Raw genomic sequence first — 26,434 nt, forward strand, 5'->3', positions numbered from 1 at the left:
TCAGGGGTCCTTTAATTCAGTCACCCTCAGACTCCCCCCCCGAATGGGTCGCCACCAATCTCATCTGGGAGCAGAGAACAGGCCCAATCAATGGCACCTGCCCCAGATCTCTCCCCTCTCCTCTGCACCCCTGCTCACCTCACTGAGTATCCTCCCCCGGCGTCGGTCTCGCTCACCCCCAGCACAGCAGCCAGCCAGGGGTCCAGGTTCCACGAGACGTCGGCATTTTGCAGAGACACCAGCCTCAGCAAGGGAGACTCCTCCGGTGCCCGCTCTGGGGAGAGACACAGGGAGATGGGGCTGGCACAGGGTTGTGGGTACAGAACAGCGACATGGCCTGTCCAGGCTGGGGGACAGACAACAGCCTTAACGGTCACACTCTGTGTGGCCTTAACTCTGTCCCTCCATGGGTGTCCTTAACCTGCTCTTCTGCACCCTTAACCCCACCACAGTCATCCTTAACTCTGCCCCTTCTTGCACCCATGGGATGACAATTAACTTTCAATCCGAGATGTGCACCCAACTCCCTGTGACTGTTCCTGCCCAGGCATTAATTCCACAACCACACGGTGTTTCTCAAACACAGTCTGACCCCGGGACTATCCCCCACTACAACCTGCGATACAGACCTACGTCCGCAGAGAGACACAAGAGTCTAAAGGGGTAGCGGGGGATGGGATGTTACAGAGTCTATATGATAGTATAGCCATGCATGGGCCAGGGTTACGGGGCAGAGTTAAAGTGATCTGGGCTACAGTCACTTTGTATTTCCAGACTCTCCAAATGCAGGTTTTAAGACAACTTTAAAATTTCTGCCTTTCGTGGGTTTCTTCGTTTATAAACCAGAAGGTGCCAAGAAAGACTTTTGCCCCTGAACTCGCCTGTACAAACCTCCAAGCTCAGACCCAGCTTCACAAGGTTTTTTTGCCTGGGAATTTCCCTCTGGGTTTATTTCAGAGAAAACTGCTCAGAGACATTCCTGTTATGAAAAACTACTGATCCCCGCCCCACACACACACCCTGAGCTCACTGACACAAACTCACACCCCAAATTCCACCTTCACAGAGTTTTTTGCCTGGGGGTTTCCTTATTTTTTTATTCATTTTCTTTCGAGATAATTTGCTTCACAACACTAAAAAAAACAGCCAAGAATTCCCCCTCCCTCAGCGACACAAAGGTTTTTCACCCAGGAATTTCCTTCGTTTTCTATGTCGTTTTTAAAGACTGGCACAGCTCCGTGACCTTCAGGGCACATGGGTCTCTAACCCGATGAAGCGTCACCCTGGCGTTGGCCCACCCCCGGAGTCCTGACTCCCAGCCCCCTTCACCGTTCTGGGGTGCCGTCTCCGGTGGGGCCCCCTGATTGCAGGACGGTCTGCCCTTGTGTTGGGCCCCCCGGCTGAGCTTTGGGAGGCCACGGAGCCAGGACAGGCGCTTGCGAGGGAGGAGATGGCCGGCGCTGGACTTTGGGAGCTGCAGGCATGCGGGGCAGAGGTACTCACGTGCCGCAGCCAAGTCACGGGACAAGCGCCCGAAGACGCTGCGCTGGTTCGGTTCGTCCAGGCGCACTCCGCTCGCCGGCCGCTCGCAGATGGGGTCTATCGAGACCCAGTCTATCATCTCCGTATAGTCCATGATGAAATCGAAATTTAGCGAGTAGATGGACAGACACAGAGACAGACGGACACGCAAACAGACCCAGAGAAGCAAAGGGAGGGAAGAGAATTCCGCCCCCCCCCCCAGACACTTAGAGCCAACGCACCGCTGGGACCCCTCCTCCATACCCCCCAGCCCCTTTCTCCGAGCTGGGACCCCCCCACACCCAGCCCCATCCTCCTCTCCCCGCAGCTCCATCACAGCCAGGATCTCCCAGCTCTTGCCCCTTCCCCCCTGGCTGTGACCCCCAGATCCAGTCCACACAGCCCCATTCTTCTCCCACCAGCCAGGACCCCTCCTCCAGCCCCAGGGGATGCAGGGGTGGGTGCTGCACTCCATGGATGAGGGCAGGATGCCGGGGGGCGAGAGGCCCCTACTAGCCAGGTCTGCTCATGACAGCAATGTGCCCGCCCCTCCTGTCCCTGCATCTGTCCGGGTCGGTCTGTCTGTCTGACTGGGTCTGTTTCTCTCTCTGCGTCTCTCCGTCCTGTCCCCGTCTGGGTCTGTCGGCTGATTCTCGGTCTCTGTCCCTGTCTGACTCTGGGTCTCCGCATGCCTGTCTACTTCTGTCCGTCTGTCTGGCACAGACCCCTCTCTTCCGGCTGGGGTGGGGGGCGGTGCTACTCCCCGTCTCACCATGCTAGTGCCCCTGCTCTCCCCATACCCCGGAGGTATGGGGATTGGGGTCGCCGTCACCCTGGAGCAGGGAGGGGGCAGCACAGCCCCCGGGAGTCAGGGGGGCAGGGAGAGGGGCAAAGGGACATTACCCCATAAACATGATGCCCCGCGCATGCCCCTTCTGGGTCCCCCCCCCCTTACACTGGGATCCCCCTGTGCTGGGATCCCTCCCTGGCGCCAGGTTCCCCCCACCTCCTCGTACCGCCCCCAGTGCCAGGTTCCCCCTCTCACCTGAGTTCCCCCCACATGCTGGGTCCCCCCCGGCGCCAGGAACCCCAGCCCCTTTGGGGGTTACCTGCCAGCGGGACATCCCACCTCACCAGCTGCCCCCGCTCCATGTCCACCCCCACGTAGGTTGTGAGGGAGCAGACGACCCCCGAGCTCAGGCTGGCCTCCAGAGCCCGGCGCCCGTCCCCCTCCGACCCCGCGCCCACGGCCCCCTCCAGCTCCAGCAGCAGCGACTTGGCGGCCAGCCGGTGAACGGGCAGCCTGTGCCAGGGAGAGAGATTCACGGGGTCAGCCCTGGACGCCTGGGTTCCAGCCGCTACGGAGAGGGGAGCAGGGTCTAGCGGGATGGGGGTGGGTGGGTGCCAGGACTCCTGGGTTCTATCCTGGCCCGGGGAAGGGAGTGCGGTCTAGTGGTCACAGAAGGGGGGCTGGTCCCATCCTGTCTCTGTTCTGCTGGGGTGAGGACATGGGGGAAGGGGGGCAGGACCCAGCTGCCTGGGGTGGGGGATGGGAGCCAGGGGAGCATTGCTGTCACTTGTCTCCATCCTGTGGCTGCAGGGAGAACTGCGGCGTCTCCTTGTAGGTCTGGTCCTGGATGCGGTACTGCAGGGTGATGCCCCCCATGGGAATGTCTGGGGGCTGTGGGGAAAGAAAGGTGGTCAGAGGTGGAATGCAAGGGGGGAGAAGATGCCCTGGGACCCCTCAGACCCAGCTTACAGAACAAAGGGGGCAAATACACCCAATGAACACCAGTTGGGAGGCTGGCTTAGTAAGCCCAATGGCCGTCATTAGGGTCCAGAGATAACAATCCCCATTGAGCTCAATGGGGCTGGAGTAGCACAGAGACTTCCAGCCCAGTGGCTATCATTAGACGTCAGAATTATCGATCCCCACTGAGGTCTCGTTTACACTACATACTTTGGTAGAATTACATCGCTCAGGGGCATGAAAAATCCACACCCATGAGCAGCATAGTTACACTGACCTTAGCCCCCCGTGCAAACAGTGCTACATCGGCAGGAGAGCTTCTCCCGTCGGCTTAGAGCGTCTTCACCAGACGTGCTACAGCGGTGCAGCTCCACCGATGAAAACTTATAGTGTAGACCTGCCCTGAGATCAATGCAGCCAGGCTGGTACAGAGACCCGCAGCCCAATGGCCATTGTTAGGGGTCAGATTTATCAATTCCAACACAGATCAATGGGGCTGGGGTAACACAGAGAACCCTGGCCCAATGGCCATCGTTAGGGGTCAGAGTTAACAATCCCAACTGAAATCAATGAGGCTAGGGTAGCACAGAGACCTGCAGCCCAATGGCCATCATTAGGGGTTGGAGTGAACTCTCCCCATTCAGAACAATGGGGCTGGGGTAGCACAGGGAGCTCCAGCCAATGGCCATCGTTAGGGGCCAGAGTTATCGCCCAGGAGGGGACTGTGGGGCTCCTGCCTCAGTCACTGACCCTGAGCCCTGGGGGCACCCCAGTTTGGGGGACCTCGCTCTCCCACCTGGGGCTGCCCGCGGAGCTGGGCGTAGACAAGGCACCGCTGCCCAGCAAAGATCACCTCGGGGTCCCAGTGCAGCCCTCCGCCTGGATCCCAGGGGGCAGATCCCAGCTCAGTGAGATCCCGGTCACCGCCAGCTGCAGGGCCCACTTCAGAGACTGAGGCACCTGGCGGGGGACCGGCACACACATGGTGGGCCAGGACTCCTGGGTCCTGTCCCCAGCTCTGGAGGGGAGTGGGGTCTAGTAGGCTAGAGTGGGGGAGCTGGGAGCCAGGATTGCTGGGTTCTCACCTTGGGCTGCACGCGGTCCTGGCCGGTGATGAACTCGGCGCAGCCCCCGACTACCCGAGCAATGTCTTTGATCAGAGCCGTGGAGGCCCCATCCCCGATGCCGAAGGAGAAGCACCTGGGGCGGGGGGGGGAGGGGGCAGAGACTGGAGGGGGAGGGGCAGAGCTGGTGGGGCCCATCCAGTGCTGGGCGGGGGCAGGGCAGTTGGAGGGGGGCCAGTAGGGCTGGCTGGACTGGGGGGGCTCCCCATGCTGGCGGGGCTGGGAGGCAGGGTGAGGCAAAGGGTTGGGCAGATGCTGGGCACTATGGTGGTGGGGGTCCACATGATGGCAATGCTAATGGGGGCAGGGCTGGGCGGGGTTAGGCACCCCCAGTTACCTGTGGGTCCTCTGCGATGATGTCCTGGGTGTTCTCTACCTCCCCGTCCGTAAACACGAACAGCTGAGCGGGGGAGAGACGCTGTCAGAGCCGGGGACCCCAACCCCCTCAGAGACACCCCCTCCCTGTTGGGAACGGGAGCAGCCCCCTGGAGAGTCTGCCCCACTGACCTTCCCAGAGACCCCCAGCCCCATCCCTCCCCTCCCAGAGATCTCCCCTGAGGGGCTGACAGATGGGGACTGCTGACCTCCCCTATCTCTGTGACCCCCAACCCCGAGGCATGACCCCAACCCATCACCTGTTCACCGGCCCCTGGAGACAAGAACCCACCGACTGCTGTGGGCACTTTTCCAGGAGCTCCCTCCTGACCCCCCCACCAGTGACCTCCCTGCCCCTCCCGGCTGCAGGGCACCCCCCAGAGCTGGGCACAGCACAAAGCGCTGCCCCTCCCAGCTCTATACAGAGGAACCTCCCCTCCCCCCCGGTTGCTACCTGCCACGCCCTGCTCACACCCCCAGGGGCAGTGGCCCCCCATCTGGCCCAGAGCCCCAGGCCCATTCCGAGCAACCCCTTGGCCCCGCTCGGCTGCCCCCCAGGGCCCCCAGCCCCTCTCTGATCCCCTCTCCCAGGGTCTCCCCCTTGAACAGCCTCCGAGGGGAGCGGGGCGGGGGGGGAGGGAGGGCAAGGAGGCGCCTGTAATGGCGTATGGCCCACAGCGACAGCTGGGAGCAAACACCCCATGGGCGGCAGCGGGGCACTGGGAGTGGGGGGGCGCTCAGAGTTACTGCAGAGAATACTTCCCAGGGGGCTGGCTGGGGGGGTCTCGCACCCATCCTCCGGGCAAGCTGACTCCCACATGTGGGGTGGGGAAGGGATTTTCCCCTGGCTCAGACTGGCAGAGACCCGAGGGGGTTGGTCTCCCTCAGCAGCCTGGGGCACTCACTGGTTTGAACCGGAGCAACTGGGGGGAGTCGCTGTGACCTGACGCCTGTAACTCAGGGTTCGGGGGTGCCGGTGACTCAGCCTGAGGGGTGGGGCTGTCCCTGGGGGGAGCGAGGAGCTGGGGCCTGATGAAATGATCAGGACGGTCCCTTCTGTCCTGAAAGTCTGTCCCCGCAGGCCCGCATCCCTCTCTGAACCCCCCCCCCCGTCATTCCTCGGCCCCACAATCACTCTCCAAGCCTGCCCCAGGATGCCCCTCCGGCTGGCCCCGGCGCCCCGGCACCTGGCGTGGGTGCCCGTCCCGGCAGGGGCTGCGGTAAACGGCTCGTAGCGGCTCCAAGATCTCGGTGCCCCCGAGGTGAGCCTGGAGCAGCTGGAGGCGCTGCAGGGACTCAGCCTTGGTCTGCTGGGTATTCTCCACGCTCTGCCTGCGGGGGGCGCCGACAGGTCTGGGGCTGGGACAGCCGGAGCCAGGGACACCCTGCCCCCAGCCAGCCCTGCCCCCTCACCCACCGACACTCCTGTCCCCTAACCAGCCCTGCCCCCTAACCAGCCCTGTCCCCAACCCACCGACACCCCCTGCCCCCAACAAACAGACACACCCTGACCCCTAACCAAGAGACACCCTCTGTCAGCTAACCAGCCTTGCCCCCTAACCCAGCCAGCCCCATCCCTGCCCTTCGGACTCACGGGTAGAACGACTCGAACTCAGACCCAAAGCCATAGATGTTGAAATAACAGCCCAGGGGCAAACTCTTCAACAGCAGGACCAGGGTCTCCTGGGGACAGACAGACGGATGGAGAGTCAGCCCCACGGGCCCAGCCAGCCTGGCTTGCTCCCCCGACATGGCCCCACGGGCCCATCTAGTGCAGCCTCCCGCCTGGCCGTCCCTTGGTGCTGCTGATGCGCTGGCGGGACAGGTCTCTGCGTCCATGGGGCAGGCCGTGCTGCCGGAGCGGCCCAGCAGGAGGACGAACTCCCCGGCTGGCTCTGGGCCGGCACCACCTCGGGCACTCTGGGCAGCAGGGTCATCATCACGGCCGGGTCGCCCATCAGGGAGCCTGCGGGGAGATGGGGGCCAGCCCCCTAATAGGGTGGGCATGGGGTCGAGACGCTGTGAGCCACCCCCTCAGAGCCCCATGACTGTCCCCAGAGACCCACCCCCTCTGCTCTGTCCCTCCCCCACCCCCTCTCCCCTTAAATCCCCACCACCCCCATACCCAGCCCCCCAGTGCCTGCTCTCCCATACCCAGTTCTCCCCCATGCCTCCCAAACCTGCAGTGCTCCCCAGTGCCCGCCTGCTCCCAGACACCTCGCCGTGCCAACGCCAGCTCTGCCAAGATCCCCCGCTCCTGTCCTCCCACCCTCGCCTGCCTCCAGATTCCCCCAGCACCCACCTACAGCAGCCCTAGGACTCCCCATTCCCCCATCATCCCCCTCATTGCACCATGCCCCCCCCGATCCTATGTCACCGCTCAGCACCTACCTCACCCTCCCCAGATTCCCACCCCATGGATCCCCCTCTGCGCCCCCGCCCAGGGGTAGTAGGGTTCAGGATCCCCTCCCGCACCTGGCTCGGCTCCGGGCAGCCCGGCCTCCAGCACCGCGCTGGGTTTGGGTGGCTCCGTGTAATACACCAGCAGCTCCAACTCCCTGTCCCACGGGGGGGGCTGGGCCAGCGACACCTGGGGGGCGACAGACACACAGTCACCTCCACACGGTTCCAGGGGGGGGCAAGGTCCCGCTGGCTCTCGCGCCCGGCTCGGCACCCCCCAATGGAGACGGGGTGAGGGGCAGACCCTGGGAACGCTGGCTGGGCCCCCCCGGGTTAGGTGGAGAGAAGAGAAGGAAAAACAATCCCAAAGGCCAACGTGGGAACTTGGCTTTTCCTGGTGAAAAATTGCAAAAGTTTGACATTTTGGGGGAGTCTAAATCTTTCCAATTTGGGGGTGACATTTTCCTGGTCCCCTCACCTCCATTTACTTCCACTGAGAAACAAGAAGAGGGAAAATCCCAGACACTAAAGACTTACAGAGCCCAGCAACTGCCAGGGATTTCATCGCCAAACTGGCAGATTTCAGCCTGTCCAGATTTTCCCCAGAGAAATTGGGAAATTCCCCAGATCCGTTGCTGTCACTCGATCCCCCACCCCCTCAATCACCCAAAGAGTCTGGCCCATGCTCTCCCTTTCGGGACCCACCCCTGCCCTACACCACATCTCTCACCCCCTGGGACCTTCCCCCCACCCACAGCCCCGTTCCCTGGAACCCACCCCTCAGCCCAGAACCCTCCCCCTGCCCCACCCCCAGCACCCTCCTCCCAGCAGGGATGGCTGGGACCCAGGTGTCCAGGTGAGCCCTTACCTGGGCAGTGGTTAGGTTCCCGGCTGTATAGCTCAGGGGGGCGAGGGGGCAGTTGGAGAGCACGTGGTCGATGCCGTGGGGCGACTGCAGCATGGCGCTTCGGCTCAGGGTGTAGGGCAGCTCCCCCTGGAGGACCCGTGGGACCTCCTGGGTGATGTTCTCCCCATCCCACCCTGCAGAGAGAGACACAGGGGTGAGGGCCAGGGGGCTGGGAGAATGGGGGGAAGATGGGGGGGTTGAGTTATTGGGGGGGTATTGGGCTTGGATATCAGGGGATTTCGGGATGGCTGGGGTGGGTCATATACCCTGGGACGGGGACTGCAGACCCGGGGGGGGGGGCGCTTACCGCAGGGAACACAGTAGTGGCCTATGGGGCATTATGGGGGCTATATGGGTCTTTCACTGTGGGGTACGTAGAAGGGGCTATGGAGGTTTCAGGGGGTACAGGCTGGGAGGTCACTCACAGTGGGGTGTGTAGCTGGGGTTCTGGGGGCTATGTGGTACAGGGAGATATGCGGGACCTAGGGCACCTAAAGGTCTGGTCTCAACATGGGGCATGTAAAAGGGGTGCAGCATGGCTGGAAGCACACAGCTGGGGTACAGGAGGGTCTCACCATGGGGCGTGTGCGGGGGGGGCGGGGGTCTGTTGGTGTCACAGTGATGGGGGTAGGGGATCTGTGGGTCTCACCGGAGGGCGCGGAGTGGGGACAGGGGGATCGTGGGTCTCACAGTGGGGCATGTAGCAGAGGCGCAGGGGGATCTGTGGGTCTCACTGTGGGGCGTGTAGCGAGGGTGTAGCATGGTCGGCAGCACGTAGCGGGTGGCCCCGTCCCCGTACAGCTCCTGTGCCTGCCGGGAGAGACAGGGTCACCCCGAGATCCCTGTCCCCCGAGATCCCCTACCCCCCCCGACCAGCACATCCCTGTACAGCTCATGCACCTGCTGGGAGAGATGGGGTTACCCCGAGATCCCCCCAGCCCGGTCCCCTCCTCTCTCCCCCCCAGGACCCCCACCCCCAGCACCTGTCTCTTCTCCTGGAGCTGGGCCGGGATGCAGGCCCCCCGCAGCCGGGCCTGGAAGGCGTCGACAGCCGCCTCAGCGTCCACGGGGCATTTGAACACGGCCTCCACGGGCCCCGGCTCCTCGTTCCTGCAGAGCAGCTGGCAGCCCACGTCCGCCACAAAGCCTCGGATCAACACCGACACCGACCTGCGGTGCAGGGGCACTGGGGGGAGGGGGACATCAGCCACAGGCCCCCCATGGGCACCGGGGGGAGGAGCCACGTCAGCCATGGGGCCACCCTCCCCCTCACGGCACCGTCCCCCGCAGCCCTGACTCACCCGGCTCCTTGGAGCTGGTCAGGAGGCTGCAACTCATTATCTCGGCTCCGGGGATCTGTGTGAGGAGAAGGTCGGGGGGTGAGATACGGGGTTCCCATGGAAACTGATCGGCACAGGGTGCCCTGACACCCCCACACACACACACACTCGGCGATGGCTCTGAGACCCCAGCCCCACCCCTCTGCTCAGCCAGGTCCTGTGGCAGGGAGTCCCACAGGCCCAAGCTCCTGAGATCAGAGTCATGGCTCTGCCCCAACTGCACCAGCCCCCGGCAGGGAGGGGCAGGCAGGGACTGGGGTGCAGCTGGGAGTTGGAGGATGGAGAGAGAAACATAGGGGGATGTATGGGGATGGATGGACAGATGGAAGGAAGGAGAGGTGCAGGGGTCAGACGGACAGATGGAATGAAGGGGGATGGGGGACTCGTGCGTTAGAACGAGGGGGCTGGGAGCCAGGACTGCTGGGTTTTATCTCCAGCCCCTGGGGGGGGCCCCTGGAACAGTGACAGGGGTTGCAGAGGACTCGGCTCGGTCACTGGGGGGTTGTTAACCCGGCTAGGCCCTTCTCCCCACTGTCGCCCTGCAGAGAAGCAGAGGTTTGTGGAGCAGGCTCCAGCTCCTGGCCGTTCTTGGCAGGGACACGGCCCTGCTATTTACTCAGCTTTCACCCCAGACTGGAGCAGTCGCCATAGACCCCCCCCACCCCAATGGGGGTGAAATGCAGCCCTTGGCCGTGCCCAGGGGCTCCCGGCGTTCTTGCTCCACGCCCCCGAGCCGTTCAGCCTGGGCCTTGGATTTGCTGCCTTACGACGGGGTAAGAGGGCGGCAGCCGGTTGATTTCTCCCGCAGCAGAAATCTGGCTCTGAGGCGCGCAGGGAGTCTCTGCGGAGGAGTGGGGAGCTGAGGGTGGGATGGGGGCGAGGAACGCCAGAGCTGCCGTGAGCGAGAGGGGCTCCCAACCCCACTCTCCGAGCCTCGTTTCTGCTGGCCACCACTCCAGCCCCCTGGAGAATTCCCAGCTGGAAGGTGGGACGGGGAGACTGGGATCACCTGGGGGACCGGGGGGCGGGGGGAGGGAACGTAGGCAGATTTCTAGACAAACCTCCTGCCCGGCTTCACACATGGCCCAGGATGGAGAATCCACCCAAGCCCCCGGGGAGTTGGGCCAGCAGCTAATTCCCCCCCCTCCCCGCCAGACAGGTGAGCCTCCCTCCTCGCCTGAATTCATCTGCCTGCAACTCCCAGCCACAGGACAGGCCACGTCCCCCCCGCAGGTATTTACCGCCTCTCTGGGCTGCGCTCCCTAGGCTGGGAAAGGGCTGAGGCCAGGGCAGGGCTCCAGCGGGGCGGGTCGGTTGGTCCCGGCACTGAACTCTGATGCCTAATTCCCCGCCCGGAGAAAGGGAGTCGGCGTGAAACTTCGGCCGATTCACAGGCGGCGGCTCCTGCTGCAGCCGCTGCTTCTTGGGGGGCGAGGGAGCCGCAGGGCGGGGTGGGCGGGGGTGGGGAGCTCCGACCCCTCATGGGACCCAGCGGACCCCAGGAGCCTGTGGGGAGCAGGTCAGGGCCGGTGCCCCCCGGTGCAAAAGGGGAGGGCTGAGATTTGTGTCGTCACACCGGCCGGGCGCCACGGGGATGGCCCCTGGGAAACCCACGCAGGGAGAAGCGCGGGAAGGGGGGGGTGGATGGGGAGGGGGCGGAGCAGAAACGTTTCGGGGTCACCTCCCTCCAAACACCCCCAAACCCGCCCGGCACGCAGGGCCCCGCAGCCAGGGCGGGGAGACTCTGCAGGGGCGAAGCCCTGAGTCGGGGGATGGGCCCAGACCAGGGGAAGGGGGGCCCTGGACATGGAGGGGGAGGGGGGGCTGGGGCCAGGCCCCCCAGGGGAGGGGGCTCGACTGGGGCCCGATCCGCACCCCCGGTACCTTCTCGCTCAGTCTCTGAGCCAGGCTGGGAGGGAGAGTGTCCCCGCGAGCCCCGCCCCCCGCCAGGGAGCGTCTGCAAACGCCTCACCCCCCACCCAACCCAGCCAGGGAGCGTCTGCAAACACCTCACCCCCCACCCCACCCAGCCAGGGAGTGTCTGCAAACGCCTCACCCCCCACCCCACCCAGCCAGGGAGCGTCTGCAAACGCCTCACCCCCCCCCCCCCGCACCTAACCCAGCCAGGGAGCGTCTGCAAACGCCTCACCCCCCACCCCACCCAGCCAGGGAGTGTCTGCAAACACCTCACCCCCACCCCACCCAGCCAGGGAGCGTCTGCAAACGCCTCACCCCCCACCCCACCCAGCCAGGGAGCGTCTGCAAACGCCTCACCCCCCCCCCCCCCCCCGCACCTAACCCAGCCAGGGAGCGTCTGCAAACGCCTCACCCCCCACCCAACCCAGCCAGGGAGCGTCTGCAAACGCCTCACCCCCCACCCCACCCAGCCAGGGAGTGTCTGCAAACACCTCACCCCCCACCCCACCCAGCCAGGGAGCGTCTGCAAACGCCTCACCCCCCACCCCACCCAGCCAGGGAGCGTCTGCAAACGCCTCACCCCCCACCCAACCCAGCCAGGGAGCGTCTGCAAACGCCTCACCCCACAGCCAGGGAGCATCTGCCAGCTCCCCGTCCCCAGCTTCTATAACCCAGGGACCGTCTGCACAGTTCGCCGCCCGTCCACCCGGGAGCCAGGGACTGTCTGCAAACTCTTCGCTCCACACATCCTGCCATGTCCCCCCATTGAACTGGGGCTGGGGAGGGGGTTCTCCAAACTGCCCCTTGCTCCTTCCTGCCCCTTTATGGTGCAAAAAGCGGGGAGGATTGTGGATGCAAATGTTTCAACTCCAAGATACCCCTTTCCCATCAGGGTATTCACCCCACACTCTCCATCCAGGGGCAGTGGTGAAAGAGGGGGGAGAATCCGTCAGTCGACCATCACACCTTCCTCTCAGTAGCGAGAAGGCATCCGAGAGACATGAGGAAGCTCGGACAGATGTGGGGAAGGCAGGGGGGAGTTTTTCCACCCACTGCGTTTCCTCTGGGGTCTCTGCAGAACCTGCTTTTAATGTCCCGCTGGATGGTGTTGGATCTGCCCCCCCAGCCCTGAGTCCTCTGTGGGTGGGAGCCCAGAGCTGGGGCAGAGAGAGGCCCCCCCCCTCCACACACAGCCCCACACCCAAGGACCTCTGGCCTGGAGGGACTCATTGTAATGGGGAGGTGGGAGGTCAGTCTCCATGGCTCCTCCAGACCTCGCTCTCTCTGCTAAGGCTGCCAATGAGGTAGCGCCCAGGGGGATGGGGGCATCTTCTCCCCTACGGCCTGAGCTGGGACCCACCAAATGGACCCCACAAGCAGGCTTCAGCTAGGGTCGCTCTTCCACCCCCATGGAAGTGGCTCTGGACCGTAGCTGCTGCTGGGGCAGGTTCATAGGAGGCACCTGTGAACGGGGCAGCCTGACCCGCCCAGGGGATGACACAGGGGGCACCCAGGGATCCCCTCTTCCTTGCAATTCCAAACATCACAGTATGAGAGGAGGGGTATCCCCACCCCCCACTCCCTGATACCCCCTCACCCTCGCTGCGAGCCTCTCAGCAAGGACTGCGGGGGACTCCAGCCTGGGGAGAATCTGGAGAGAGAAGAGAAGAGAAGAGAAGAGAGCTCCAGGGAGGGGATGGGGGTGCAGAGGGATGGAGGGATGCTGGACGGGGGGGATCTCCAGACAGACAGACAGAGGGATGCGGGCCGAGGGAGGTCATTTACCCAGCACAAGCAGAAGGAGAGTTCGTGCCAGCCTGAGCTGGTTGCCCTGGGGTGGGAGCTGGGTTCTCAACTCAGCCACCGCCCCGTCTGGGTGCAGGGAGCGGGACGGGCCCTTCCCCTCTGATGGAGGCAGAGGAAGTCACAGCCTTAGGCGCAGTCACCGCTCAGCTCAGAGGGCCATTACACTTTAAAGTAAGAGGACTGCAGTTACAATGCAATGTGTATCCCTCTTTTGTATTTATATAGGGCTCATGTTGAAGGAGATTTTTGTCCACCCACTCTGTTCCTGTGAGACGCTAGGGCAAATTCTCCAAAGCCAAGTGAGTTACACCAGATGTGAATTTGGTCCAATGTCCCTTTGTAACATCAGTACCCAAGCTTGTATCCCAACTTGATAATCACTCCATAGGAAGGATAAATAAGTCTTTAATTTAAATACTCAGATCCTCAAACCATGAGCCTGAGATTTATATTGCATATTAGACAAAAAGCGCACAATAAAAATCATATCGTATGAGGTGATCAGGTCCCTCATTCACATTAACTGCTGTGTTTCTGGGTCTTGCTATCACTGTACACTGAGTTGAGTATGTTGTGAAATCAGTAACTTGAAATATTCTTTTATCTTGTGAACCATCAAATGATATTTCCCGAATTGTTTCAGGTGGTCCGATGGTCCAGTGAAGCACAATCTAGAAATTCCATTTGAAACATCCATGTTTGCCAAGAGAAACCAAAGCTACCAGTAAAATTCTATTCAAGTATCAGGGGAAAGGAAGGTGTATTAACTGTATGGAGATCACAGTTAACAAAAATTCTCTCTCTCTGTGTCCCCAGACACATCTATCTATCTAATCTAATTTATCGTACTATCTAGGTATTCCAACAATAAATATATTCAGACTAATCAAGTGCATAGTGTCTCACAAAAGTAGAATTCATAGAATAAACTAAATTGGTTAAGAACGATTTGGGGACATAATCTTCCTTGGACATATCACTTTCATAACCTTTAACATTTTGAAACAGCCTCCACCAGGCCCAAAGTGATAGCTATCCACAAAAGCACCACATTTCGGAGGCACTTCACTATTCTAACGCCTGTGAGTGCATGGAAACGTTAGAATTTACACTCATGAAACTCAATGGGCTCAAGATTCAATGGAAACATGGACACTGCTTATGTGAATCAGTGAGTGACCACTTACAATGATCTTTATGTGAATATTAGGTAAATCAGATGGCACAAAATCTTAACCAGTTCCATGTTATTTTATGAAGCGATATTAATTGTACATAGCACATCCTCATGTTTTAAGTACATTTGGTAGACCAATGCTAATCTACTGTAAATTGGCAGTTGAAGGTCTGGCCCTAGACAGCAGGCAAGCCTCAAAGGGTTTGAATGTTGGGTTAAGATAAAATTCTGGACAATGTAGGGTGAAATCCTGGCCTCACTGAAATTAAGTTCTGCATTGACGTCAGTTGGGCAAGGATCTTCTTATGATTTTTAATGTCTGTCTCACAATATTTGTTGTTTTTCTTCAAATCTCAACTGCTTGAATCAACAGATCAGGTTTCATATTTTCTTTTACATAATCATTATCCCTCTCTCTTCGGTAGTTCTTTTCATCCATAGATCACAAAGCACTATATAAAGGAGGTGAGAATCATTATCCCCATTTTACAGATGTGGAAACTGAGGCACAGAGAGAAGCCATTTGTTAGGGGGCTTATTCCTTCACCCACTTACTTCCCTGGTCCTTCTCGCATGAATAGAGAGCAACAATACCCGAAGTCCAAAGGTGCAAACAATTCAATGTTTATTGGGGTGAACTTCCAGCAAGCATGATTCCAGTTTCCTTCCTTAGTGTCCCTCTTCCCAGCTCTGATACCACAGAGCCTTACACCTGTGTCCCTGTTCCCGTTCCTGCCCTTAGCTAAACATGATTCCAATTTCCCCATCCCTGTTCCCATTTCCCCCTGCCCACCCACCCACCCACCCACTCACTTCCTGTTTGACTGCAGACTATGCAGCCCCCTAACACCATTACTTGCCCAAAGTCATCCACCAAGCCAATGGCAGAGCCAGGAATAGAACTAAGAAAAGGAGGACTTGTGGCACCTTAGAGACTAACCAATTTATTTGAGCATAAGCTTTCATGAGCTACAGCTCACTTCATTCTCCTAGTTGCAGTCCAGTCCTCTTGCCACCAGGGCATACTCATGGTTACAGAGAAAAGCATAAAAACACCCTACAGACTCAAAACCCAGACAGCAAATCAAAAGAACCCAACATTTATTATTTAAAGCCAATCTCATGATTTCTAACAACGTGTCCTCTCCTTGCTGGGATGCTCGCAGCGAGGGTGAGGGGGTATCAGGGAGTGGGGGGTGGGGATCCCCATCCTCTCACACTGTGATTTTAAAGGTGAATCAGAACTAAGATTCCGGATTCAGTTTTGACATCATCAAAATTTTGTAAGCTATTCTCACATATTATCAGTCCAAACTGGCAGAATCCTTGTGAAATCAATCTTTCCAAAATTTTGGAATGCCCGTGTACTAAAAACAAAGAAAAAAAAAGCCTACAAAAATACCCATCTGGGTTTTTACCCAGTCTGGAACTGGAACCGGAACTTTATTCTGAATCCCCTTCAAAATCCACTGGGGTCTTGATTTGAGGTTCCTGTGGGTTTACTTTGGTTTGGAAGGGTTAAATTTTTATCAGTAAATCTCAGGAAATCCCAGTTTCGCCAGGCAGAACGTCAACCAACCAACCAAAAAAAAAAAAAGTCCAAAAAACCAGTTGTCATTAAATAATTATTCTCTGACCCACCTTGTTGTCTGACACGCCACAGTAATTTCCCACAAGTGTGAAAATAGAAATAGACAATATTTTTTTAAAAAATGCTTACAAATAAACCTTGATATTCTCTGTCAAAATTATAAAAAATAAAAATTGAATTCTGCCAAGTCTATCGATATCTCTGTCCTCTCCACAGGCCAGGCTTTAATAGAAATAAATAATTGGCACATGTGCAATTTGTTTCATTTTAAATTAAATACAAAGTAAGAGGATAACAATGCATAAGGGCTGGATTTTGAAAGGTATTTAGGTGCTTAGTGGGGTTTTAAAAAGTATCTAGGCCCTTAAAACTCATAGAAAATCCCATTAGGCACCTAAATACATTTAACAATCTGGCTGTAAATGTTTAAGGATGTGACACACTAAGGACCAGATTGTGAAAGGTATTTAGTCACCTAACTCACTTTGATTTCCATTGGAGTTAGGCATCTGATTACCTTTAGAATTCTGGCCCTCAGCGATTGTTGTTGTTTTTTCAGTACCCTATCAACTTTGGTATATCTTCCATGTGCAGACTCATTTTTCTTTCACCACATTTTCTATGACAGCCAATGACCTCCAGCACATTTTGAAAAACATCGCTTCCCTGAATACGTGTCTCAGGGCTTCTTTTACCTCTGGGTTCCTCAGTGTGTAGATGAAAGGGTTCAACAGGGGTGTGACAATAGTATTCAAGACGGTGACTATTTTGGTCAATTCCAATGAGTTCTGCATGGAAGGGCTGACATGTAGGAAAATGGTCGAACCGTACCAGATAATCACAACTGTGAGATGGGAAGAGCAAGTTAAAAAGGCCCTTCTCCATTCCTTATCTGATGGGATTGTCAGTACAGTGGAGAGGATGTAAATGTAGGAGAGCAGGGTTATGACACAGGAGCCCAGGATGACGATGAAGGAGATGATAAAGGCCACCGGATCAATAAGGTAGGTATCTGTGCAGGAAAGAACTATCCACGGTGCTATATCCCCAGAGAAGTGATTGATGACACTAGGGTACAGAAGGACAACCAGGTGATCAGAAATGCTGGGACACAAATAGCCAGGAAACCACACAACCAAGAGCCAACAGCCAGCTGAGCAGTCAAGGTGCTGTTCAGGATGGAGCTGTAGAGCAAAGGATAGCATATAGCCACATGGCAGTCGTAGACCATGACAGCCAAGAGAAAAATCTCTGTGCATCCTAGGGAGAAAACAAAATACATCCGTAGGACACGAAGAAGATGGATTTGCTTTGGGACACAAGGTTGGCAAGCGTCTTTGGGATACAAGCTGTGGTCTGCCATACCTGTGGGAAGGAGAAATTGCAGAGAAGGAAGTACATTGGGGTGTGAAGGTGATGGCTGGTTGCCACTAGGACTATGATCGCCACATTTCCTGTGACAAGGAAGAGCACAAAGAGCGAGATCTGCAAATATTAGGTCCCAGGGAATCCCAGGAGAATAAATTCCTTCACACTCGTGTGATAGCCCTTTTCCAGTGCGGTCAGCTGTTTTACCTGCCAAAACAAATGAAGACATGAAATTAAACTGATTAAACACAACCGTGGCTTTGTGGGTTACAGATGATTTTGATGCACAGAAAGAGCAGATAATTAAAAGAGGCAGGAAATAATGGTTTAAGGCTGAAAATATCCTATTGCTATTACATTTCTGGAGCCTTCCTGCTCACAGGGTCAATTTAAGCTTGTCCTAAATTTTCCTGTGGAAACTTTTTTTCCAGTGGAAAGTAGCTTTTGGACCAAAAAGAAACTTTCCGGATAGAAATTCCATTTTCAGGTGTTCCTTGAAAAACACAATTTTTAGTTTTTGTCAATGAAACATGTTTTTTCCACGGTCAGCATCCAAAGCCCAAGATTGATTTTATTTTAATTGATACTTTTGTTGTTTTAAATTGAAAATTTTCAAATACAAAGTTGTTTTCTGGGTGTGTGTGGGGGGTGGGGGTTGTCCTTTTGACAAAACCCTGAAAAATTTCAACAGAAAAAACAACATTTTTCCTGTAAATTCTTCAGGATTCAGGAGCCAAATCATTTTCAAATGAGACCTATGGGTGTTAGGCATTCAGCACAATCTGAAATTCCTTTAGAAGTGAACAAAACCCCATCGTCTCTTTTGAAAATCCCTGCTAAATAGGGTGAGCTTTTCAAAAGTTCTCAGTATAGGCCTATTTCTGCTCCCGAGGAAGGAAGTCAATAGGATTTTTGTCATTGAGAGCAAGCTTAGATCAATACTGAACACATGAGATTTGTACCTGTCAATTTCCTTCCTACAATGCAAGAGGACCTTTAATTCTTTTTGTGCAGAAAGTCTCAGGTTCTAAGCCTGCTGAAGTCCCAGGTTGGAATGGGGATGTTATACAAAGTTGCAGTTCAGAGGACAGCTACTCAATTTTGGAGCATAAATAACCATTTACATCTATAAACCAGCATTCATTTTGGGTGGTTGAAAATGAGTCAGTTGCAACCTCCTTTGACCAATTGAGACTGAGGTGTGCAAGGTCATGCAATGCGCCAATTACAGCAAAGCTCAGGGCCAGAGAGGACCAAAGAACAAAAGGAAGCAATTTTCCTAAAAAAAGAAAAAAATAAATAAAAATAAAAAAATGCATCCCTTTTTTAATCAGAATTTTAAATTCTGATGAAGGATTTAATCAAAACTGTGAATTTCAAACATTTTTGACCAGCTGTGCCAGGAGTCTGCAATTCTTCTCCCCGTTTAGTCATTCGAACATACTTCTCAACCAGAACCGTTAATAGAATCCAGGAGCCCTGATTCTCAGCCCCCGCTCTGCTCAAACCACGATCCTAACTCCCCTCAAAGAATGGGAATAGAACCCAAGTGTACTGATTCCTGGTCCTTTGATACAACAGCTATTCTACGCATCCCTAATAGAGCTCAGCACAGAATCCAGGTACCCTCACTCCCACACAACAGACTGCAAGCCCCACAAATACAGCAAAACTGTAATATGCCGAGTTTCTAAAACACCTTCAGAAAAAAATATCAGGTTCCCACTGCTGGCCAAAAGTTTCCTTCACAGATGGATTAATGCTGAGGTCTCAAATTTGAGGCATTCAGAATTAGAAGCCACTTTTGAAAAAGTTGTCCCTACCTTGAAATCTGTCAATGACTTTTACAGTGAATGTTCTGAATTTTTGTTTGATGGCTTGTTTTGGGTGTTCTGATTTTTCATTTTTCATAACCTAAATTTAGTCCCCCTCCCTATTTGGATTTGAATTTGCAAAGGATCGGAAAGGAGTTATGAAATGTAATGGAGTTGGGTGCCTAACTCCCACAGACACCTTTGAAAATCCCAGCCTTAAATATTTTGAATCGAAGTCTAATCAACACGGGCAATCAACAATTATATTTTCTCCCTCTTCAATATAAGCCATTTATTTTGTTATGAATAACATCCTATGAATAACATCTAATGCCCTGATTCTGCAAACAGTTAATACATAAATAAACTTGCATATATAGACATATATAAAATAAAAATGCCTAAATTTACTCACATGAATGATTCCTTTGAAGTCAAGGGTTCCACTCACATGAGTAAAGTGAGGAAAATAAGTAAAATTTTTAAACATTTTTAAACAATGGAACTTACTGCAACTCATCATTCAGCAAATCTTCTCACTGGGCAAACCTTCAGCTGGTGTGAATTATCAATAGACAGGGCTGATGAGAGAGGGAAGGTGGAACAATTGTACTGAGGTCCTGAGCTCAGTGCCCCCGCAAAACCATCTATTTAGGGTGAAAGGGGAGGGGGAAAACATAATTTACCGGGCCTCCAAATTTCTCTCAGCAGACCTGTCAATGGAGCTATGATTATTTAGACCAGCTGAGGATCTGGCTCTTTGTATTCAGTCTCCACTGATGGAGAGAGCAAATTTCCAGAACAGTTAAAACACCTCATTGATAAAATCTACTTGTCTGCCCTTTATCACGATGAAAATGAAGAAAACAGCCGTGATATTCTATTTTCTCCATAAAAAGAAGGACTCATCTCAGCTGAATGGTAGAGTTATTCTTTTCAAGACTTTCCTTGTACCAACGAGACCTTATTGGCTTGCAGGGAACTGTATGCCTTTCACAGTAAATTATGTTAAAAATATGAAATTCCTTTAAAAAAATACCTCGTTTGTAAGGTAGTGAACTGTAAGCACTCAGAATCAAGTTGGACACTAAGATGATGATTGATTAGATAGATAGGATACGATTAAAGTTCAAAATGATCTGGACAAACTGGAGAAATGGTCTGAAGTAAATAGGATTAAATTCCATGAGGACAAATGCAAAGTACTTCACTTAGGAAGAAACAATCAGTTGCCCATATACACAATGGGAAATGACTGCCCAGGGAGGAGTACTGTGGAAAGGGATCTTGGGGCCATAGTGGGTCACAAGCTAAACATGAGTCAGTAGCGTAACACTGTTTCAAAACAAAGAGCAAATATCATTCTGGGATGTATTAACAGGAGTGTTGTAAGCAAGACACACCACACGATCCATCGTCTACAGCCAAGCTCTGCGATACAACCGCATTTCCTCCAACCCCTCAGACAGAGACAAACACCTACAAGATCTCTGTCAAGCTTTCTTACAACTACAATACCCACCTGCTGAAGTAAAGAAACAGATTGATAGAGCCAGAAGAGTTCCCAGAAGTCACCTACTACAGGACAGGCCTAACAAAGAAAATAACAGAACGCCACTAGCCGTCACCTTCAGCCCCCAACTAAAACCCCTCCAACGCATTATTAAGGATCTACAACCTATCCTGAAGGATGACCCAACACTCTCACAAATCTTGGGAGACAGGCCAGTCCTTGCCTACAGACAGCCCCCCAACCTGAAGCAAATACTCACCAACAACCACATACCACACAACAGAACCACTAACCCAGGAACTTATCCTTGCAACAAAGCCGTTGCCAATTGTGCCCACATATCTATTCAGGGGACACCATCACAGGGCCTAATAACATCAGCCACACTATCAGAGGCTCGTATACCTGCACATCCACCAATGTGATATATGCCATCATGTGCCAGCAATGCCCCTCTGCCATGTACATTGGTCAAACTGGACAGTCTCTACGTAAAAGAATAAATGGACACAAATCAGATGTCAAGAATTATAACATTCATAAACCAGTCGGAGAACACTTCAATCTCTCTGGTCACGCAATCACAGACATGAAGGTCGCTATCTTAAAACAAAAAAACTTCAAATCCAGACTCCAGCGAGAAACTGCTGAATTGGAATTCATTTGCAAATTGGATACTATTAATTTAGGCTTAAATAGAGACTCGGAGTGGCTAAGTCATTATGCAAGGTAGCCTATTTCCTCTTGTTTTTTCCTACCCACCCCCGATGTTCTGGTTTAACTTGGATTTAAACTTGGAGAGTGGTCAGTTTGGATGAGCTATTACCAGCAGGAGAGTGAGTTTGTGTGTGTATGGGGGTGGGGTGGGGGGATGTGAGAAAACCTGGATTTGTGCTGGAAATGGCCCACCTTAATTATGCACATTGTAGGGAGAATGGTCACTTTGGATGAGCTATTACCAGCAGGATAGTGAGTTTGTGTGTGTGGTTTTTGGGAGGGGGGTGAGAGAACCTGGATTTGTGCAGGAAATGGCCCAACTTTATTATCATGCACATTGTGTAAAGAGTTGTCACTTTGGATGGGCTATCACCAGCAGGAGAGTGAATTTGTGTGAGGGGGTGGAGGGTGAGAAAACCTGGATTTGTGCTGGAAATGGCCCACCTGATGATCACTTTAGATAAGCTATTACCAGCAGGACAGTGGGGTGGGAGGAGGTATTTTTTCATATTCTCTGTGTATAAATAAAGTCTGCTGCAGTTTCCATGGCATGCATCCGATGAAGTGAGCTGTAGCTCACGAAAGCTCATGCTCAAATAAATTGGTTAGTCTCTAAGGTGCCACAAGTACTCCTTTTCTTTTTGAAGACACAAGAAGTAATTCTTCTGCTCTATTCCGCCCTGATTAGGCCTCAACTGGCGTATTGTGTCCAATTCTGGGCACCACATTTCAGGAAAGATGTGGACAAATTGGAGAAAGTCCAGAGAAGAACAACAAAAATGATTAAAGGTCTAGAAAACATGACCTATGAGGGAAGACTCGGGGGAGGGGGCGAGGGAAAGAGCTTGTTTAGTCTGGAGACAAGAAGACTGAGGGGGGACGTGATAACAGTTTTCAAGTACATGAAAGGTTGTTACAAGGAGGAGGGAGGTAAATTGTTCTCATTAACCTGTGAAGATAGAACAAGAAGTAAGGGGCTTAAATTGCAACAAGGGCAGTTTAGGTTGGATATTAGGAAAAACTTCTGAATTGTCAGGGTAGTAAAGCACTGGAATAAATTGTCTAGGGAAGTTGTGGAATCTCTATCTTTGGAGATTTTTAAGAGCAGGTTAGACAAACACTGTCAGGGATGGTCTAGATAATACCCTTTAACAAAGTTAAAATAATTTTCTAACCTCAGATCAGGTTAGGTGGTTGCTTCAGATATTGATGGAAAATACAAGGTCTTTGGGAGAGGAAGAGTTATTTTGTAGATTTGCAAACTCCCTTATGATTAGTTCTCCACAGAATGTTTACGTCCTTTCTGAGGTCATATGAAAAAGTCACACATGAGGTACTTTCTGAGGAACAGTTTATGATCCCATGGGTGGCTGAACTTTCTGTTCAGCTCACAGTTGCTATCATGCATTACATTTGTTCTTGTTCACATTTGCTTGTACTAACAGAAGAAACTTCCAGTATGGGCAGACTGTTCCCATAACTGCTTCTGCATGTGGCCTCTTACAGCTCTTTCTGAAGGACGAGCATTTGGTGAGGATTACCATACACTCGAGACTGAGACAATCAGGTTTATTCATTCAAACCTTTCTTTGAACCAAAAGCAAGGCCCTGCACGTTACAATTACCATAAAAGCAATGAATGACAGATATACAGAAAAAGGTATTGCCCAATTACCTTCTCTTGGGGGCTTAGTCGCTCTCGATTTCTCCTATGGGGGTCTGACTATTCCCTTACACTCTAGCATATTTATACCTTTACACGTTATCTGACCATCCAATCAACATTAAGCATTGTGTCTTACCTAACCCATAGTATATACATGTGCAGGCTTCAGTTTACAAAACGTTGTCTGTCCAGGCTACTTTTATGTCATCGTGTCCCTTTTCCAATTGGTTTATTTACTTGGATCGTACCACTCAAATATAGGGACTTTTCTGTTTTTCACAATACAGGGACTTTTTGGCAATACCTTTTATGTATTCTACTGATTAACTTCCTTTTATCTATGTCCTTCAACACAGTACAAAACACCCTTGTCTTACCCAGCCGCTGTAAGCATTCTTTAAAGAAGTCTCTCAACACGGACGAATTTCGCAAGCAACACTCATGTCAAGCAAAGAGTTGGCTGAAGCCAGTGAGCTTAGCATAAGTATTACCCTGGCCTGTCCACATTTCTTCACCAGACTAGACCCATGTGTAGGACTCTTCCAACACCAGGCACTGGTCACTGTTACAGATGCTTTCCTTAGACTCCAACAACAGGGTGCAAACTGGTAACAAATGCAATGTTGATATTTTTCCACCACAATGTGAGCAAAGACTTACTAATTCATATGATACAGATCATCAACTCACTATATCAGCTGTAGATTTTTATCAACCTATGTCTTTGGTCCTGTGTCCCATGCTGAGATGAGGAATCAAATTCAGTCAGTGCACTACTGAAGACCTCCTTAAGTGATCCTGTGAGGGTTAGGTGTAAGGTAAGTGCTTCTCTGCACAGCATGATTTTCACCCTAAGGCGTACGGAATCTGCCCACCGGCTCTGAACTGGAACAAGTCACAATTTCTGTGTTCTAGCCACCAACACATGTGCTCTCATCTTTGCAGCTCATTTACATTTAGGAGCTCTGACCCATCATTTAGAATGGGGTGTCCATGTTGCCAAGCCTAGCGATGTTATCATGAATCTCTCACGGAGTTGAGGGCCATAAAGTCACAGATCCTGATTCTCTTCTCACATGCATTGCACTATTATGGGGAGTAGCTTCTGCTTTAGGGGCCAGTCCTGCCTCAATTAAGTCCATGCCAAAGTGGACTGGTATTTTCAAATGTGCCTAAAGGAATTTAGGTGCCCAAATCTCATTAATTTAAATTGGAGTTGGAAACCTAACTCCCTTAGTCGCCTTTGAAAATCCCAGCCTAAATCTCTGGAAGGGGAAGGGAGATCAGGTGCATAATTTCAGCAATTATTTTACCCCTGACTTAAATTTTATTCAGTCCTTAGCCCAGCAAATTCCCATTGTATTTACCGGGATGATGCCTGACATTGCTCAGTAATTTTCACACCCATGTGGATGGCAAATGCTCTGAGCAGTTCAGGATTTCATGAGCACAATGACAACCTGGTGGAACTGGATAGCTAAGCACTAGGGCTGAGCTCCTCAAAGGTATAAAGGTGCTAAAGAGACAAACAGGTGCCTAGCAGGATCTTCAAAAGCACTTTGGTGTCTAACTTCCATTGAAGTCCCTAGAATTCAAACTATATTACATTCAAGCACACTAGGGAGCCTTAGGGTAAAATTTCCTAAAGCACCTAGGTGACTTAGGAGCTTAAGTCTCATTGGCTCTTTAGTCAATTAGCTGCACTTGAAAATTTAACTGTCCATCCTATTTTCAAAAGTGATTTAGCACCAGATTAGTTGAGGTATTGTCAAGGTTCCTTCCCCACTCTGAACGCTAGGGTACTGATGTGGGGACCTGCATGAAAACCTCTTAAGCTTCTCTTTACCAGCTTAGGTCAAAAACTTCCCCAAGGTACAAAATATTCCACCCTTTGTCCTTGGATTGGCTGCTACCACCACCAAACAAATACTGGTTACTGGGGAAAAGCTGTTTGGAAACGTCTTTCCCCCCAAACTCTTCCCAAAACCTTGCACCCCACTTCCCGGACAAGGTTTGGTAAAAAGCCTCACCAATTTGCCTAGGTGACTAGAGACCCAGACCCTTGGATCTTAAGAACAATGAACAATCCTCCCAACACTTGCACCCCCACTTTCCAGGGAAATGTTGGATAAAAAACCTCACCAATTTGCATAGGTGACCACAGACCCAAACCCTTGGATCTGAGGGCAATAAAAAACATTCAGTTTTCTTCCAAGAAGACTTTTAATAGAAATAGGAGTAAATAGAAGTAAAGAAATCCCCTCTGTAAAATCAGGATGGTAGATACCTTACAGGGTAATTAGATTCAAAACATAGAGAATCCCTCTAGGCAAAACCTTAAGTTACAAAAAAGATACACAGACAGAAATAGTTATTCTATTCAGCACAATTCTTTTCTCAGCCATTTAAAGAAATCATAATCTAACACATACCTAGCTAGATTACTTACTAAAAGTTCTAAGATTCCATTCCTGGTCTATCCCCAGCAAAAACAGCATATAGACAGACACAGAGACCCTTTTTTTCTCTCCCTCCTCCCAACTTTTGAAAGTATCTTGTCTCCTCATTGGTCATTTTGGTCAGGTGCCAGTGAGGTTACCTTTAGCTTCTTAACCCTTTACAGGTGAGAGGAGTTTTCCTCTGGCCAGGAGGGATTTTAAAGGGGTTTACCCTTCCCTTTATATTTATGACAGGTATTTAGGCACCTTGGTATCTAAAACATTGATTTCAATGGATGTTAGGCAACTAGAAGGTTTGAAAATTCCACTAGGTGCCTAAATACTTTTAAAAATTTGGCCCTAGGGCTTGTCTATACATAGAAGACACAGCAACTTAACTTCAATATGTTTAGTTAGGCCACTGCCACTTTTGTGCCTTTGTGGACTCTTAGGTTGAAAACTGGTTATATCAGTTCAATTTGCACCTGAAAATTGGTATACGTGAGGTTTAAACCAATATAATATCCACACACAAAGTTGCACTCTTTTAGCTAAATTGGTATAAAATCACACCTTTCATTATGTCAGTACAACTTTTTGTGTAGACTAGAGGCAAATATTTCAAAAGCACCAAAGTGTCTTAGAACCAGATTTTCAAAGGTTATTAGTGTCTAGTGGGATTTTCAAAGGCCTAGGCCCCTAAACCCCATTGAATTCAATTGGAGTTATGTGCTTAACCTGCGTAGGTACTTCTGAAATTCCCACTAGGTGCCTATCTGCCTATCTTCAGACGTCTGAATGTTTTCAGCCTCTGGTGCTTTATACGTCTGTATCTTAGATCACCTATTAGGTTGTCTAAATGTGGACGTAGTTGCCTAACTTTGGGCAGCCACTTAGGGCCAGATTTTAAAAAGTATTTAGTCACCTAGTGAGATTATTAAAAGGACATAAGCACCCAACATCCACAGAAATCAATGAGTTGTAGGTTCCGAGGTGCTTCTGGAAATTTC

The 26,434-nt window shown here is 52.4% G+C and overlaps 2 protein-coding genes and 1 pseudogene across 2 annotated transcripts in view; 1 reads left to right on the top strand and 2 right to left on the bottom strand.

Annotated features, from left to right (window-relative positions):
• The window catches only part of LOC140898396 (uncharacterized), a 317,402-nt gene that overhangs the window by 175,414 nt on the left and 115,554 nt on the right, over positions 1-26,434 (top strand). The gene's annotated exons all lie outside the window — the stretch shown is intronic.
• Positions 185-9,372, bottom strand: LOC140898406 (von Willebrand factor A domain-containing protein 5A-like). The gene is given in 13 exon segments (XM_073312210.1): positions 185-274; positions 1,504-1,621; positions 2,631-2,824; positions 4,733-4,795; positions 5,958-6,102; positions 6,365-6,453; positions 6,556-6,665; positions 6,668-6,736; positions 7,246-7,360; positions 8,039-8,211; positions 8,727-8,746; positions 8,790-8,887; positions 9,061-9,372. Coding segments are annotated over 12 exon segments (1,350 nt in total). The 5' UTR covers positions 9,331-9,372; the 3' UTR covers positions 185-274; positions 1,504-1,617.
• Positions 16,505-24,371, bottom strand: LOC140897493 (olfactory receptor 6F1-like; annotated as a pseudogene).

Source organism: Lepidochelys kempii, chromosome 14 (genome assembly GCF_965140265.1).
Source record: "Lepidochelys kempii isolate rLepKem1 chromosome 14, rLepKem1.hap2, whole genome shotgun sequence".
Classification (NCBI taxonomy): Eukaryota; Metazoa; Chordata; order Testudines; family Cheloniidae; genus Lepidochelys; species Lepidochelys kempii.